This window comes from Babylonia areolata, chromosome 6 (genome assembly GCF_041734735.1).
Source record: "Babylonia areolata isolate BAREFJ2019XMU chromosome 6, ASM4173473v1, whole genome shotgun sequence".
Taxonomy (NCBI): Eukaryota; Metazoa; Mollusca; class Gastropoda; order Neogastropoda; family Buccinidae; genus Babylonia; species Babylonia areolata.
Window position 1 is genome coordinate 5002581 of NC_134881.1, and position 18513 is coordinate 5021093.

The window sequence follows — 18513 nt, forward strand, 5'->3', positions numbered from 1 at the left end:
TTCAGGTTTTGCATTTTTAATAAGAATACAGAAAAAGTGTGGACAGTTTGACTGAAAGCACAAGATGGTTACATTTTATGTTGCCTTACTTTACTTGCATATAATGTTATAGGTAATATGTAGTGTGTGATAGTACCAGTACATTTTTTTGTCATCACCAAGGCAAAAAGAAAAATGAGAAAATTGTTTAATGTTCACACAGGTTTGTTCAGACACTGATGTAATGTGGGCATAATCTCTGTTGGATTAATTTCAGTTGGAGCAGTCATACAGTGCACGTGAGAAGGCAATAAAAACATGCATTGCCAAAGTGTCTGACGATGTCGGCGGTCTACGAAAAGCCAAGGCAGACAATCCTGACAGTGGCGAAGTCTTGAAAAAACTCAGGAAGGAGCAGACCAAGGTTTGTAATCACATGGAGAAATGTTGCAGTGTGCAAGACTGTCTGTGAAGTGAAAAAGTTTAAAGGTCCCTTTCAGTGAATTCCTGTCCACTGTGTCCAGGGCTTGTCATCAGAAGGTAGGGCTGAATCCTCTTCTGCCGTTTGAACCTCCCCTGAGCAAAGTTAGCTACCCATTCACACCTGGGAGGAGAGCAGAAGATTTGAGTAAAGTGCGTTTTCCAAGGACACAACACCATGTCAAAACATGGCAAACACTGGATCAGAAGTCCAATGCTTAACCGATTCTGCCATGGCGCCTCATGTCTGCTAAGTGCGCACATATTCTGTTGAGTTAGCGATGTGAACAAAATTGATAGCTGCTTAGATAGTACAGCAAATGGCGCTGTTTCTGTTCAGTTTGAAATTGACAGAAAGCTTTTTTGGTTCTGTTTTCTGTTTCATCATGTTAATGAGATGCCTGCAAGATAGGACTGTTGGAAAGAAATAGTTGTCTGTGTGATTTAGTTATACAGATTTCTATATTCATATGTCCATGTGTGGTTAATCATTTCTAGCCTGACAGATTTTTAGACTTATTGTTTGTGATTATTTTGAACCATTCAGATTTATGGATGTCTTTGTGATCATTTTTTACCTTTCAGATTATAGATGTCCATGAGCAGTTTTAGGATAGAGACACTGGACAATTTACTGACTTCATTGTATATGTGCACTGACTTTGATACGGTTGGTGGCAGGTGGCAGAATGGTTAAGATGCTTAGCTGCCAGTACAGTGTCTGTGAGGGTCTGGGTTTGAATCCCGGTCTCACACTTTCTCCCAAGTTTGACTGGAAAATCAAACTAGACAGTCATTCGAATAAGACACTAAGTCAAGGTTCCCATGTGCAACATGCACTATGCCTGCTGAAAAGAACCCATGGCAATATGTATTGTCCTCTGACAAAACATTGTAGAAGAAATATGTGTGTGTGTGTGCATGTGTGTGTGTGTGCATGCACTCAAGGCCTGTCTAGTAGATGTGGTGTGGCGTGTATATATGTGTATGGATTTGTCCAAACACATTGACGCCTCCTTAAGAAACTGAAACTGGCACTGATGTTCTGCCGTCAATAGTAGGATTCTCTCCCACCCCCAGTGCCTCCCTCCCCCTTTGGGGATTGTGGGGACTCTTTCAATGTGAATAGTATTTCATCTTTCCTACGCTAGAAATTTCCTCTTTTCTGCTGCTTCTGTTTGTCATCTCTTCCTTTCTTCTTTTCTGTCTTGCTGGTCTGCTCACCAATAATTTGTTCAAGAAGGCCTGGATTTTTTTCTGGACTTGATTGTTGGGCATTCTTACTGTTATAATTATGTGTGTGTGTGTATTATAGTTTTTAACCTCGACTGTGTGAGCAGTCCATTGGTACTCTTTTTTGTGTGTGTTAATCAATGTACTTGTTACGACATATAATGATATATTAGGTATGAGGTATAATTATGTGTGTGTAACCAGCCGCCGTGGCGAAGTGGTTAGCGTCGCGGACTGACGGCTGGGAGGATGTGGGTTCGAATCACAGCAGAGGTGGGTTTTTCGGCCCGTGGCCGGCTCCTACCCAGAGTTGAGTGTGCTGTGGGCTTAAACGGGGAGACTGGGACCACACAGTCGAGTGTCATCCACTTCAAGGATGCGTCTTTGGGTGTGTTGCTCTAATTACCTGACCAACACTGCAAGTGTCTGTATCTCTCAGGCCTGGTTAACGCCGGGATATCATTATCACAGGAAGCGTAGAGTACAGCCTTGTCACGCAGTCCCAAACCAAAATGGACCTCCATAGCAACATTGTCATCGTCATTGTCATCCTCCTCCTCCATCATCATCAATATAAACAAAACAGTCTCAAAGTCTTTGGCCTTTCCTGCCCTGCTCTCATGGTGACCTTAGTTTCAATACCCCTCCACTTATGTGCTTGGGGTGAGTCCTGTCAATATCTTCAATGTCGGCATGTTCATGGGGGGCTGTTGTTTGAGGGATGTAGTGGCGGTCTCCACTCTGGGAGGGACGCTCACTCAGTCTGGCTCCGCGATTAAGCCTTTATTGTCGTTAGTAGGGGGCTTAGTAGGTGGTGTCCTAAGTACGTTGAATCAGAACAGGCACCACTGAACACCACCGAAGTGACTCAGCAGCAGTGCAGGGTCTCCTCTGGTGTGTGGCCTCCTGGCGACCTAACATTGATGGTTCCCTGCGGACTGCCGACGCTGGAACTGTGACGGACGAACCTGGGTGTTGCCGTGTATGGGGGGATCTAAATGAACAGCGTGGGAATAATGCCACTGAAACGATGCAGATGATGGGGCAGCAAAAAAAAAAAAAAATAATAATAATAATTATGTGTGTGATGAGGAAAATTGATGGAATGGTCGATGTCAGAGATATGTCGTAGGTTTTTGTGCGTGGATATGACTGTACAATGTTCATATGTATAATTTTCTTTTCCATTTGTGTGTGTGTGTGTGTGTGTTTTCAGGTTCTATGGGATCAGTATTGACAGTTGTTGTTTTTTAGCATTGATGTGGCCCTGTGCGTTTGGCTGGGCTATAAGCAACAAGTAAATGAGCACCAGTTGGTGTTCTGCCTTCAGTCAGTGATAGGAAAAAAATGTCTGAATAAAAGTTCACTGATAGGTGTAGTTTTTTTTTGTTTGTTTTTGTTGTGTTTTTTTCCCATTGTTTCAGTGTTCTTGTGCATTGGTGCTGTCATTTTAAGTTAGCATTCATTTGTTTCAGCTCCGACTGATGCAGCAAGAGTTGAATGTAGAAGAGGTTGTGAAAGACCGCACCCTAAAGGTAATGATATGATTGTCAGTTTTTTTTTCCATTACCATGTTCACTCTTTCACCCTGTTAGATAAATATGCATTAGTAAACTTCACTTCTCCTTTGTTTTTTTAATCAATAAAGGGGTAAGTACAGTTGCTCTTTGTTAGACAAAGGCATATAATGTTGAACAACATGTGCCTTTGTGAGTTTTGTCTCGTGGAGAGTTAAGTACATCATCCTTATTTCATATTTCGGACAGACATCTGTTTACCCCCTTACTCCATCTTTTTTTTCTTTTTCCCACACTTTGACACCTTATTGAATCTGAAACTGTTTCATATTTCTCTACTCATCATTTCACTCATTTCTGAATTCCATTCATTATTGTTTACTAGCCCTGAGACACTACTGATTCACAGCCCTTTCCCATCCCTCCAAATCTCCTTCCAAGTTCTGAAAGTTGCTTTTAAATGGGAGGAGAGAATTTCTTCTCATCTTTGGTTACTGGGAGTAACAGTTGAGTGGTTTGAGTGTTGCACTTTTAGTCTGAGGGTCCTTAGTTCAATCCAGGTCTCAGGGTTTGGTGGAGAAAAAGGATGGAGATTTCTCTGGTCTTCCAGGTCAACATACATGCAGGACAACACAACATGCATGCACATGAAAATTATGCATTGGAGCTTCTGTCTGTCACTAGATCATCTGCCATGAAAGGGTTTCTCTTCACCTTCTGGAAGTGCACCGTTCCTTTCTTTTCTACAGTTTATTTTCTCTTCATTTCTGCTTCCTCAGTAACTCATGTGTTAACTTCTTGGCCCAGAAACCTGTTCAATTATGACCAGAAGGTATGACTGCATTTGTATAGATATTAGACGTGTAGAAATGCAGATTTGATAAGAATGTGCAGTATTAGAGTAACCCTCTCAAGGTAGTCTGGGATCCTGTAGAGTTATGGCAAAAGAGTCCCTGGGATCCCAAAAATTTTTTAATTCACCTGAAGGCCTCAGGTAAGATTTGATTGAAAGAGGATAAAAAAGAAAGAAACGAAAAGGTGCTCCTCACAGGTCAGAAATGAAGGTAATCAAACACGGATTGTCCAGAGGTCTCAGGAATGACTCCGGACACAGGTTTGTTGGTTGGGTATGTCCAGCTATGGACGTGAACCAGGGGTTGGTCCTCTTCCTGTCTGCCAGGTCCTGATGGCGACACAAGACTGGCCCCTCCTGCACAGCACACCACTGTGCTCAACGTAGGGTGGAGCAGTGTTCCAGTGGTAATGCGCCTGACGAGAAGCATGTGTTCATGGGTTTGAGTCTTAGTGACCCGTAAATGACCAGGATTTTTACTCCATCTTCTAGATCTTGAGTAGTGGTCAAGGTGTTGGTCATTCGGATGAGCTGAGAAACTGAGGTCCTGCATTCAGCATGCATGTCGCACATGTAAAAGAACACGGCAACAAACTGTTTGTCCATGGCAACATTCTGTAGAAAATCCATTTTAATAGTAAAACAATTCAGAAAGAAAAAAGGCAAGATGAAAAAAAAAAGGTGGGGGTTGCTGCACTGTGGTGATTCGCTCATCTTTAGGAGAGCAACTACCCAAATTTCACAAAGAAAAGCCTGTTGTGTCAAAAAGTAAAATACAATATCTTCACATAGCACTCACATAAGTTTCCATTGTTGTCTGATATCTTAACCCTTTCAGTGCCTAGCCTATGCCTGAGTGATAACTATTTGCCAGGGGATGTTTTAGTCTGAGAGAATAATTTTTTTAGATCTTGTATGCAAACTACTAAAAGAAAGTATATTTTGGTGTCATATACTGTACCATGTCAAACTGATGCAAACTAGGCCTATCGGTTTGCTCTGCTTGGCCAAATTTCGTGTGGCTAACAGTGAAAAGACGAGCCGTCTTGCCCAGTCCGCTCTTAGCCAATCAAACGCCTCTAAAAGCTGTAAGTGCTGAATCATTCCTTTGGCAAAGGCTCTCCACGCCATCTTGTCAGGTTTACGCTCTGTCTCGACTTACGCTTTTTTTTTGGCTATTAAGTGTATTCATTTGGCCTTATTTTGCTGCATGCGGCTTGTGTTTATTGTATTCTTACATTCTGTGTACTTGATTCGACTCGGTATATAACCTGTACTTTTCTGAAAGGAAAATGAACACGCAGTCTAGTACAGGTAATTAGAATTCCATGTAAATTTAACGATTTTGCTATAATAGGAAAATTCCTACAAAAACACAGATGGAGTTTTCTGTCCTTGTTGCACACCAGAAGGGGGCGGAAATTTCCATCCTGGGGCACTCAAGGGGTTAAGATATATTGTGTGTGCTTGCATTGGCACATTGAGAGAACCAAAAAGTGGGGGAAAAAAATCATTAACTTGTTTTCTGCAGTGGAGGAGAAGCTTAAGAGTGTGGTTGGTTGGTTTGTGCAGGTTTTCTATGAAAGGTGTCGAAATGCCTACAGACCCCCCACAGGCCCCTCCAGTCTGACGCCAACTGATGATGATAGAACAACTGGCTCTACATCAGGCACATTAGCACCTGATTCTGCTGTCATTTTTGTGAAAACGTGTGATGTGTTGGTGTGTTTGTAAGGCGTTTTCTTCAAATGTGTGGCAGGTGAAAAGTCATGTCCTTTTCAGTTCTGTTTGTTCCATTGTTGCGTGTGACAGTGAATGCTGACCAGACAGTTTTGTTTCAGAATGCTAGAAGAAAAGAAGAGAAAAGTGAAGTGATCAGTTATCTCTGTGATGGCAGCGCTGCTAGTGATGAATGCCACATGATGTGTGGTGCAAGGGAGAAGTGTAACACAGTGAGGTGAAGGCACTGTCTGACTGGTGGCGTATCACTGTGCTGGAAAGCAGTTATCAGTTCATGTTCATTATTTCTCCTGCTCAAGGGACATGATCTATGTGGTTTAAGACGATTTTGACATGAGAGTGTTGAAGGTTTATGAACCATTCTTTCCTGTGTCAAGCACTGGGGCCAGCAGACTCAGAATACATGAGAAAGGGCATTGTAACAAACAGGCAGAAAAAAATGTTCTACACACGTCATGAATATTGGACGAGTGGGAAGTGATTCTTTTCTGAAAGCTGCATCTGACCTGGTTTTCACCCTCGCCCAGGTTTTCAATTGATGTTTACTTTTGATTAGATCTCCTGTATCTTAATTTCCTGCTGTGATTGTCACCAGTTGTTGTGGTTCAAATTGACCATTCCCGACAGCTGTTAAACATTTGTCTGTAATATGGCGGTACTGTATTACCTGGAGGAGAAAGCGTAATTCATTCAGCATTGACTGACAGTTTGTGTGGTGTGTGTGTCTTTTTTTGTGTGTGTGAATGGACGTATGAGCTTAAAGAATCTTGTGTAACCATTACCAGTTTGGGACGGCATGATTTGCATGGTGAGTTATTAGACCAAAATTGTCCAAAACGTGTTATGAGAATTATATGTATAAAACGCAAGTGTTTTGATAGCAACTTGCCTTGTTTGTTTATCATTTATGATTAAGGTCTGCAGCGACTGAATGTTTCGGTGTTGGCATGAATGTTTAGCGGTGTGTTCGTGAACAGTGTGTTGATTTAGTTGAACATTTTGCGCAGCCTCTCCTATAGAAAACTCCACAAGGTGAAAATTCTTAAATATTTTATTGCACAGAATAAACCAGGTTATAAAAGCATCCCAACATTTTCAAAGAAACTAAGTATAAAGCCTTTTAAACTTTTTTTTTTTTTAAATACAACTTCCAAACCGTGATCAGAGGGGTGTTTCGTCAGAGAAAGCATGCAAATCTTGAACTGAAAGCTGCAGATGCAGAATTCCGATTAACATCAAACAAATATGACAGTTCAAAGTATACAAGCTGGAACTAAATTTAACAACTTGCCTAAACAAGCAATGAAATATGTGAAAAGACAGGGTGGGGGAAGGAAGGAGGGGGAAAGAAAACAAGGATTTATGACGGGCCATCAAAATGAAAACGAGATTCGCATCGCTCTCTGCTTTGTGGTTTGTTTTGAAAGCATCCAGTGATGATAGGAGAGGACAGTGCAACCAAAATCAAATAGTTTCTCACTGAAATGGACTTGTGTCAGAGCAGAGCTACAGTGTATGTGTTGCATAAGTGAGCTTAACAGTGCTAGGTTTGCTTAGCATTAAGAACGTTCCTAACTTTGCACTATTCCATAAAGTGAGCAACACTCTCAACAAAAGCTTTTGTTGTTGTTGTTGTTGCTGCCCCATCATCTGTATTGCAGTGGCATTATTCCCACACCAATTTATCCAAATCCCCCAGACACGGCCACATCCTGGATCGTCCATCACAGTCTCAGCTAATTTAGCGATGCAAAGATCGCACATGCAACCCAGGCCTGGCCTCTCCACTGATGCTACACTGAATCCGACAAAGCAAGTATGTTTATGTGTAGTCTTTCCAATATTTAAAACAAGTTGGGATGGGAATGAAGCCAGAAAATAAACTGCTGCTGTGTCAGCCACACATCACCCATAGCCATTGACCTCCTTGTTCTTCCCAAACAACTCACTTCAGTTTAATAAATTTATCTTGATCTTCCCATACCATACACCCATTTTTTATCCACCTGCTGCTGCTGTGCATGATGCACATTTTACCACCATCTGCTGATCACATTCTTTCACTGGTGCTGTATCACAGACGCAAAACACCACACACTGAAAAGCAAGTTGGATGTTTCAGATGAACTGACTGACAGACAATGGCCACACTGAAGTTTCAAAAATATATTCCTTGAGCCTGTGTGAAATGAACAAATGCTTACCACGCAGGAATTACACCAGAAACAGTGAGATCTCAAACATTAACACTAGACTACATAACAAAATTGTGTACATTTGAAATAAATGTCAAATGTAAAGAAAAACCAAATTATAATTACAGGGACAAAATCCACCCTCATTTGCCATCACTGCTTACGGATCATTTTGCTGGTGGCACTTTAGGACTGGGGCACTGGGTATATGTATACATATTTTCGGCGAGGCTCTAAGCACCATCATTTCATTTGGGTTTGAGAGGGACTGAACTTAGCTTTTTCTGCAGCCAGAGTTCAAGGGCCTCTTAAAGCCCCTAGTTGGGTGCAGGGGCAACACCCTGCTGGGGGATCTGGGTTGGACAAAATGCGTTTTTTACGACCCAAGGAACTGCCAAAACATGCTGTGTATGCATTGACATTCTTTACCAGTTTCCACAATTTTAACATCCATTGCACTCTGTAAATTCCTTATGATGGAATATTCGCTAAACAGTCAAATTCTCAAGTCAAAATGTAGACAAACCAAAGGATCAACACAAGAAAACAGAGCATGCAGAATGCGCACACAAAATTACCGATCACAGCAAAGCTTACAAAAGCCAGTGAAGGGAATGTACTACGTGTGACCATTTCTATCTACCCATGTGCGTGGCAGACACATTCAACTGAAAGAAGTATCATTTTTTGGTAGGTTTTTGTGTGTGAATAAAATGGAAAAGCATATTTACACATTGCCCTCACATCCCTGCATATCAACAGACTGTCCTTGACACCTTACCATCTTATTCTCAGTGTCAGCCATGAGACTCTTGTGCTGGCAATCTGCTTTGGTTCTGATGTGGTATGGGTATATGTGGCTACCCTACAACTTCTTGACAAACTCAAATGCTAATATAACAACAATTTCACAAGGAACCTACAGTGACCATATATCGCCAGCCGCAGTGGTAAATGTGACTGGGAAGACTAAGTTTGAGCCCAGTCAGGTTTTCACAGCCTGTGGCTGGCTCCTACCCAGATTTGAGTGTTGTATGGGCTCAAATGGGAAGACAGGGACCACACCGTTGTGGGTCATCCACTTCATGAATACATCTTTGAGAATGATGCTCAACATTTCCTGACCAACACTGCATGTGTCTGTATCTCTTGGGTCTGGTTTGTGCCTGGTGACAGGAGCACAGCCTTGTCAAGGGGTCCCATACATAGACACACCCCCACAGCAGCATGAACCCCCCATACCCCCCCGTCATCATTCATCTTCAAAATACTGAAAACAAAATGTGCCCAATTCTGAGGCACAAAAAAAGAAGTAATATGCAAAACCAGAGACATGAGATTTAGCAGTGCTTTGTTATGTTTCACATCTGTGAAAAATCATTACTTGGTAACTTGCATCTTTTAGTGTAATTGTTACAATAATAAAGAAAAAATACAGAAAAATATACTGCTTATCTACAATGAGTTATATGCAAAGCAATTATCTGGTTGCAAATATATGTGCTATTACAGTACTATGCAAATGCCTTACTCAATTATACTTGAATACAGAACACAAATTGTACACGAAACAAATACCAGTAACAAGCAAAAATAGTATAAGAAATTAAATACATGCGACTGAGTACAAAGTATGAAGTACAAGCAAAAATTAAGTACAAAGCAAATATGCTGCTCAACCATGCGAGTGATTTTGATTCTTAGTACAATGTATATCCTCCTATGCCATTAACATTCAGGTACATACATAACCAGGTACAACTGTGACAGCTGAATACATTACCAGGTACAACTGTGACAGCTAAATGCATCAACAGGTACAACCGTGACAGCTAAATTCACTACTCTGGTACAACTGTGACAGCTAAATACGTTACCAGGTACAACTGTGACAGCTAAATTCACTACCAGGTACAACTGTGACGGCTAAATGCATTAACAGGTATGACTGTGACAGCTAAATTCACTACCAGGTACAACTGTGACAGCTAAATACGTTACCAGGTACAACCATGACAGCTAAATTCACTACTCTGGTACAACTGTGACAGCTAAATACGTTACCAAGTACAACCATGACAGCTAAATTCACTACTCTAGTACAACTGTGACAGCTAAATACGTTACCAGGTACAACTGTGACAGCTAAATGCATTAACAGGTATGACTGTGACAGCTAAATTCACTACTCTGGCACAACTGTGACAGCTAAATTCACTACTCTGGTACAACTGTGACAGCTAAATACATGACCAGGTACGACTGTGACAGCTAAATACACTACCAGGTACAACTGTGACAGCTAAATACACTACCAGGTACAACTGTGACAGCTAAATACACTACCAGGTACAACTGTGACAGCTAAATACACTACCAGGTACAACTGTGACAGCTAAATACACTACCAGGTACAACTGTGACAGCTAAATTCACTACCAGGTACAACTGTGACAGCTAAATACGTTACCAGGTACAACTGTGACAGCTAAATACACTACCAGGTACAACTGTGACAGCTAAATACACTACCAGGTACAACTGTGACAGCTAAATTCACTACCAGGTACAACTGTGACAGCTAAATTCACTACTCTGGTACAACTGTGACAGCTAAATACACTACCAGGTACAACTGTGACAGCTAAATTCACTACCAGGTACAACTGTGACAGCTAAATACACTACCAGGTACAACTGTGACAGCTAAATTCACTTCTCTGGTGCAACTGTGACAGTTTTAATACATTACCAGGTACAACTGTGACTGTCAGCTAACTACACTATTCTAGTACAACTCTTACAGCTTTTACAAACAAAAAGTTCAGGGTCACCATGATATCAGAGGTATGCTCTTCCAAAGAAGACATAATATGTAAAGTTGATCCTTAAATGTCAATATGTGTGGACACTGCAATAAATGAACAATAGCTTAAATTTATTAACTGTTGAGCACAAATAATCATGTTCGCACGCAGAAGATTTCTTTCTTTTCTTTTTTCCAATGTGAAAATTACTTTACTTCTGCTAATCCAACTACAAAAATCGGACAAGCTTCCTGGGATTTAATGCTGCATGTGCAATGTGGAATATTTTGAACGGCAATTTAGCTAATTTTTTTTTTTTCTAGTGATTGTCGGTATTCTCTCAGCCCCACTTTTTCCAGGACCCATACTCACGCCTTTCCTGTGTCTGCTGTTCCAAGTTTTCTGGCTTTATCTGTCTGGCACAGTTGCTTTTACTGACATCATGACAAATGTGTATGTGTCTCCACTTTAACCTGGCTAAATTGTTCGTTTGTTCTTAGGAATATTCTGCCTGGCACATACAGCACAAAAATCCCCCTTAAATTTTCAGCTTTTTAAAATGGATCGGCAAATCTAAACTCATTTTTCACAAAAAAAATCTGCATTTCTTTTCCAGGCAAACACCAATTTTTTGTGATCAACTGATGACAAATTTGCACCCAAAAAACATCGTCCATCATAGCAATACCCACATGTACGGACAATTAGTTTCAATATTGTTCATTGTAATTATTTTTTTGAAGAACATACCCCTGACATCACAGAGGATGGGCCTTATCTTTTCGTGCCCAGTATTTACATTACCAGGTACAACAGCCAAATACACTACTCTGGTACAGTTGTGACAGCTCTTGAACACTCATGACAAACAAATACTTCACATACTGGTATATTTGTGACACAGGTAAGTATACTATTTAGGTGCGCTTGTGACTCGAGGTCAATGTCTAGATGTCGAGTACACTTGCAACAACAAAGCTCATGGAAAACTCAGCTGCTTCATTATTCATGGTATCAAAGTTCTTGTTTCAGTGCTGTCCGACACACTCTCAGAATACATACAACAAACAGCAAGTTTAATACTGCATTTGGAAGCAAGCGTGGATCTACCAACTCATCACGGTCACATAATGGACACAAAGTACACAAAGGCAAATAAAAAGCTATCAAACTAGTTCATAAATGTAGCAAGCAACATCTCAAACAAAAGATTTTTTTTTTGGCTCATCATTTCATTGATAAAAACACAGCAAAAAAATCACGACTCACAGTCATTCCCCTTCCCTACCTTTCCCCCAGAAGACATTACACCCCCCCCCCCCTCCCTCGTCCATGGTATTACTCCCAGATGTCCATAATTTCAGCACACGCACACACACAGTGTAATCGTGATTCCCCTGTTCCTGATTTGCCTGTCTTGAAATTTGTGATCCCAATTCCCAGATTGTCTATGTATTCACTTGTTCTGTGTGTGTGCTAAGTGTACGTGTGTCTGTTTTAAAAGCTCACTTTTTTCATTACTGGACCAGTCTCTTTAGCTGATGGTCTGATCTCTGTATCACTAATTTTGGAGCAGTAAAATGTGTCCGCCTCTCTTGTTTTGGGCACTGACAAAACTTTGTCCTACACTGAATTGTATCATAATCATATTTGCTTGGAAGTCACTTCTGTGGAAGCACTCATAATATTTCACCCTGTCTCAACTCCTGTAGAGAATTACAAGTGTTCACCGAAGTGGCATATGTGCAGAAACATTTGTGTGTACATTAAGTGAAAAAGGAAATTTTCTATCTAAAATTACGTTTAAATAACATACTTACCGTGACCCAACTAGTGCAGACTCCGGCAGGGGTCTGACATTCCTGTCCTGTGCAAACTACTATCCGCCTATGCGGAGAAAACGAAAGTACTACGATCAATAACCTCCCGGAAGTAGGTAACCTCCCCTTTGTCCCCCTGGCTAGCGCCCTCTTTTTCCGGCAGCCATCATGACTCCTGTTCCTGTGCTCTCCATACGGCTAAGTTTTTTCGTTTTGTATGTTTGAGAGAGAGAGAGAGAGGCTGAGTAGGTGAAACAGGACTGGTGGGCTGATGAAAGGGACTGAACTCAACCAACAACATGAGTGGCAGCACGATCAAAGAGCGGGAGAAACAGAAATAGACGTATCAGACCTGCACCACACACACATCACAAAGCAGTCTCCTTTGGACATGCATCCTCTAAGGACAGGGCTTTGTCTTGACGGCTTTCCTCTCACACGCCATGCCTCCAGCGATGACCGGGCGGTGTTTCATCATCACTCCGTTCTGGCAAGGTCCATAGTCTCCCCACTTTCCCAGGAAACAGCCCTCTGAAAAGATATGTTTATCAACATGTCACAGATGAACAAATGGTGACTGCTGGACCTTTTAAAACAAAGTTAAAATGATGAAAGATGGTTTAATATCAAAGGTAACTTAAGATGAAGATAAAAACAATGTTTCAAGTCAGAAACTCTTTGTCAAGTGAAAAGGTGAAGAAGTGTTGGCAGGTCTCAGCAGCCTGTATTGAAGAGGTGAGTACATCTCAATAGCTGGAAACTTCTGCTCTGCTCACTGTGTTGTTGGAGGAGAGGGGGGTGGGAGGAAGATGATGGTGGGGTGCAAGGATAGAAGGGTGGATGGGAAGGAGAAGGGGGGGGATTGTCTGTGGGGAGGGGGAAATGGGAGGGAAAAGAAGGGACTGTAACTAATGTCACTCTCTGACATTGATTCCATGAGGTTGCATTGTGGCAAGGCGGGAGATGATCTGGATTTCCATGAATTTCCTGTGCAGGCAGTCACCACAGCTGTTGCACCCAAGTGCTGCCACTGATATGTGCAAAAGGTTGTGTTGCCTGGTGTTGAAGTGGTTTCCTACTGGGGTGTCTTTTCTAGCAAGTATGTTGTCCCTGTGTTCCTTGAAGCGGTCATTGAGGGTTCTGTAAGTCTCACCTACATATATTTTATGGCAGAGGCTGCAGAATACATACAAACACATACAAACACACACACACCAACTCACTCACCCACCCACCATCATCATTCACATGCTCATCCTCATGCACACACATGCACACACACACACACACACACAGACATGCAAGCATGTGCTCACACACACACACACACACACACACACACACACACACACGAACAAAGCCTCACCTTTCCCATTAGGTTTCACGCAGGGTCGCTGGATGCGGATCTCCTGTTGACATTTGTCAGCATCGCCCCCAGTCAGCGTCTTGACACGCGTCCTCATTTGGCTGCCAGGGTCACACTCACTCCAGTTGCCCACCTCATACTGGCACTCTGCACCCCAAAACCACTGTGTCAGCACCATCAATGTTTGCTTAAATCCTACTGTCACAATTTTTTTTCATAATATCGTTCAAGAATCGCAAGAATCATTCCACAATTACCCCCTCCATGAGGTGCTCAGGAAGAGGTACTGGCCTGACCCAACTCCAGTGACCCGGAATCTCTACAGCTGTGTGGAAGACCTGCAGCATACAGCTGCCTTCATCGCGGAAACTGCGGTGTCCATCGAACGAACGAGAAGTAGTTCCACAATCAATCGGAGGTTAATTGGAAGTAAGATCAAGGACATTTACATGTTTTATCTTCATTTTTGCCCGTTCTTTTTTTTCTTTTCTGATCAATCTGCAAGGCATACACACTGCCAAGAAATCAGAACTTCTGGCGACTGATTGCATGTTGCATGCTGGTTCTTCCTTGCTTTTCAGCAAAAAATGCAGTGACGGAAAAAAGCTCAAAAACAGGTAGATTTGCTTGATTTTGTTTCTGATTGACCACTTTCTGATTGTGGAACGTTCCTTGAATATGATGAAATTTCATATGAAAAACATTGTGATTTTATGCCCAGACAATAGGGTTTAACACATTACTCATTTTATTTCATTTCTTTTTCCAGCCCCATCATTTACACTATTTTCAGTGGCACAACTATTCCCACACTGTTCGTTCTGTGCCTCAAACATGGTCATGCCCAAGTTTGTCTGCTGCAGTCCCAGCATTGTCAGACCACCATGAGATTTATCAGTCAGACAATACTCTATTCCACAATGATTTCTTTTTAACGTTAATGTAGAAGTCATATCTCTACTGTGTTCAGTTTTTCATTCACACAGTGATACAAAGAGACTGACACACTTACATACCCCCCCCACACAACACATAAACACATACACAGCCCCCCAACACACATGCACACCCACTCCCACATACCCCCCCCCAACATCCACACACACACACACAGAGATCTATCAGCGACACTAACTGTCCTCCTTGCCACACATCCTGGAGATGACCCGGGTGGGTTCACACAGGGCAGGGTCCCCCTTCACCAGGTGGTCAGTGCGTGTCTTCATCCCCGTCTGTCCATCACACTCTGACCACTCCCCCTTGGAGAACTTGCAGGCTGTCCGACATGATGACAAAGTGCACACACCTCACAGCTTTTCAAACGCACAAAGCAAGCACTGCCACAGCTTTTCAAACATTTAGCGATTGTTGTTTTATTGACTGTTGCTTATCAAAGATATAGCACTCGTAGCTTATCAAAAATATGACATAGCGCTTGTTGCTTATCAAAAATATGGCATGTTTAACTCATAGCTTATCAAACATATGCCTGTAGCTTACCAAACAAAGTACTCAGTCTATCAAACAGGTAGCACAGACAATTTGTAGACCTCAAACTTAAAGCACTTGTACCTTATCAAGTATATATAGCATACTCATGTCAGACATGTGGCATGTAGCACTTGTAGCTCTAACATGTAGCAAGGAAAATTTGTAAACCTCAAACATACAGGGCTCATAGTTTATCAAACATACTGCCCTAGTATCTTGTCAAACATAGCAAGTCTGAGACACAAAAGCCCTTCTTTTTTTTTTAAACTTTTTTTGTCAGCAACAACCCTCAATATATATGACAGGCATGAGACACACACTGAGGGATGTGAGAGGGTTCTACAAAAAACTACTGTTTGCAAACCAAGAAACTGACAAAAAAAAATCCTGTGCATGCATTCAACACAGCCTTGCCGCTATTCACGTAGTCATTGGGCTGAGCACTTCAACAGTGTCTTAAATCGCCCTTCCTTCATAAATGATGAAGCCATAGACCGTCTCCCACAAGTCCCCATCAACGAAGCACTGGACGATCCACCAACACCTCTTGAGACCCAGAAAGCAATCCGTCTGCTATCCAGTGGCAAAGCACCTGGCTCAGACTCCATACCAGCAGAGGTCTACAAGGATGGAGGCACTGTGCTGACTGAGAAGCTCCATCAGCTGTACTCACTCATGTGGAAAGAAGAGACGATCCCCCAGGATTTCAAAGATGCATCTATCATTCACTTGTACAAGCGAAAGGGGAACCGGCAAGCCTGTGATAACCATCGGGGCATTTCCTTGCTCTCCATCGCAGGCAAGCTACTTGCCAGGATCCTACTAAACTGCCTCACAGCACACCTTGACCAAGGTCATTTGCCTGAGAGCCAATGTGGATTCCGGAAAGAGCGCGGAACCACCGACATGGTGTTTGCTGCAAGGCAGCTGCAAGAGAAATGTCAGGAGCAAAATGCTGATCTGTTCTCCACCTATGTCAACCTCACTAAGGCCTTCGACACCGTGAGTAGAGAGGGACTGTGGAAGATTATGGCCAAGTACGGATGCCCCTCGGAAATTTATTTCCTTGGTCAGCCAATTCCATGAAGGCATGCAGGCTCGAGTCCAGGACAATGGCGAAACATCTGCTCCTTTTGCTGTCACAAATGGTGTCAAGCAAGGCTGCGTCCTGGCTCCAACGCTGTTCAGCCTCATGTTCTCTGCAATGCTTACTGATGCCTTCAGAGATGGCGATGTTGGAATCGTCCTAAAGTACCGAACAGATGGCAAGTTGTTTAACCTCAGAAGGCTTCAAGCAAAAACGAAGGTCATGACAGACATCATCAGAGACTTTTTGTTTGCTGATGATTGTGCCCTCAACGCTGGATCTGAAGCTGACAAGCTACTCAGTGTCGACAAGTTTGCCACTGCCAGCAGGAACTTCGGCCTTACCATCAGCACGAGGAAAACTGAAGTTCTCCATCAGCCAGCCCCAGGGAAACCCTACGTTGAGCCCAACATCACAGTCAACGGTCAGAGACTCAGTGCGGTGGAGCGGTTCACATACCTTGGCAGCACACTGTCACGAAATGTGACAATCGATGATGAAGCGAACGTCAGGATTGCAAGAGCAAGCGCAACTTTTGGTAGACTCAATGCAAATGTCTGGAACAGAAGAGGCATTAGTCTTGAGACCAAGCTAAAGGTCTACAGAGCAGTAGTTCTCCCCACACTACTGTACGCCTGCGAAACTTGGACAGTGTACCAACGACATGCCAAGAAGCTGAACCACTTCCACACAACATGCCTCACGAAGCTACTGAACATCAAGTGGCAAGACAGGACCCCAGACACAGAGGTGCTCGCAAAAGCCACCCTTCCCAGCATCTTCACCATCCTGATCAAGTCCCAGCTTCGCTGGGCTGGACACGTGGCGCGCATGCCAGACCATCGGCTGCCCAAAAGGCTCTTCTATGGCGAGCTGCAACAAGGGAAGAGATCACACGGAGGTCAGAAGAAGCGCTTCAGAGATACTCTGAAAGTCTCTCTGAAAGCATTTGATATCAACCCCGACTCCTGGGAGGAATCTGCAGTGGACCGTGACAAATGGCGTGCTGCTGTGCACAAAGGCGCCAAGTTGTGCGAGGCCAACAGGACTGCTGCAGCTGTTCAGAAGAGGCAGGCCAGAAAGTCACGGGCAAACAAGCTCCCTGACAATGGTATGCCTGTCTTTGTCTGCCCCAACTATCAGCGAACATTTCGTGCGCAGATTGGACTATTCAGCCATCTGCGCATTCACAGATAGATTCATGAGCATCCTCCCCCCACCCCACCACCACCCTCCCCCCATCCCCCAGCTGGATGATAACGATGGTCATCATTGATCTCGATGGACACACCACCAGGTGTCGTTGCACCACAAGCACAAAACATTACCACTGACACTGACTTTTTGTATTGAGTTGTCAATCTGACAAATGTCCAGTACCTTGGTAGTTTCTACCAGCCAGACCTTGTCCAATCTGCAGCAACATCCATCCTTTATCAATGTCCTCAATCTCAACATTGTTCACATGCTAGAAAATCCTCATGGTTGGAGATTCAGTATCCTGAACATTCAAATTCTCAGTCAAAATGATGACATTTAAAAATCAGCATGAGAAAATAAAGCATCCATATCGGACAGAATTGACCAATCACAGCAAAGCTTACAAAAGCTATCCAAAGGAATGTACTAAGCATGACAATTTCCTTTGGTTCATCCATGCGTGTGACAGACATGGTCAACTGACAGATCTCTTGGGGTTTTTGTTGCTGTTTGAAATGGAAAAGCATGTTTATGCAATGCTCTCACACCCCTGTAAATGTACAACATAGTTCTTCAATAACTGTAGGTCACGGGGGTGCTGCCGTACGTTTGCGACACTTGCGTGTGAGGTGCTTGGCTGGCTGGCACAGGGCGGGGTCCCCTTTCTTCAGGCGCAGGACGCGGGTCATGGTGTTGGTCCTGCTGCTGCACTCCCCCCACGGCAGGGCCTCGTACCGACACTCTG

At 43.0% G+C, this 18513-nt stretch overlaps 2 protein-coding genes across 4 annotated transcripts in view; one reads left to right on the top strand and one right to left on the bottom strand.

The window, feature by feature from the left end:
• Window positions 1–8702, top strand: part of LOC143282680 (protein MIX23-like) — a 13174-nt gene extending 4472 nt beyond the window's left edge. The window contains exons 3-5 of the mRNA XM_076588354.1: window positions 257–403; window positions 3168–3227; window positions 5635–8702. Coding sequence (XP_076444469.1) covers window positions 257–403; window positions 3168–3227; window positions 5635–5796 — 369 coding nt within the window. The 3' untranslated portion in view covers window positions 5797–8702. The remainder of the gene's footprint in view (window positions 1–256; window positions 404–3167; window positions 3228–5634) is intronic.
• Window positions 8703–10979: 2277 nt separating this feature from the next.
• LOC143282678 (uncharacterized) overlaps window positions 10980–18513 on the bottom strand; it is a 44339-nt gene continuing 36805 nt past the window's right edge. For all 3 annotated transcript variants that reach the window (XM_076588351.1, XM_076588349.1, XM_076588350.1), the window contains 4 exons: window positions 18376–18510; window positions 15126–15266; window positions 13991–14137; window positions 10980–13155 (listed from right to left, as the gene is read on the bottom strand). In XM_076588351.1, the coding sequence (XP_076444466.1) occupies window positions 13025–13155; window positions 13991–14137; window positions 15126–15266; window positions 18376–18510 (554 nt within the window). In that variant the 3' untranslated portion in view covers window positions 10980–13024. The remainder of the gene's footprint in view (window positions 13156–13990; window positions 14138–15125; window positions 15267–18375; window positions 18511–18513) is intronic.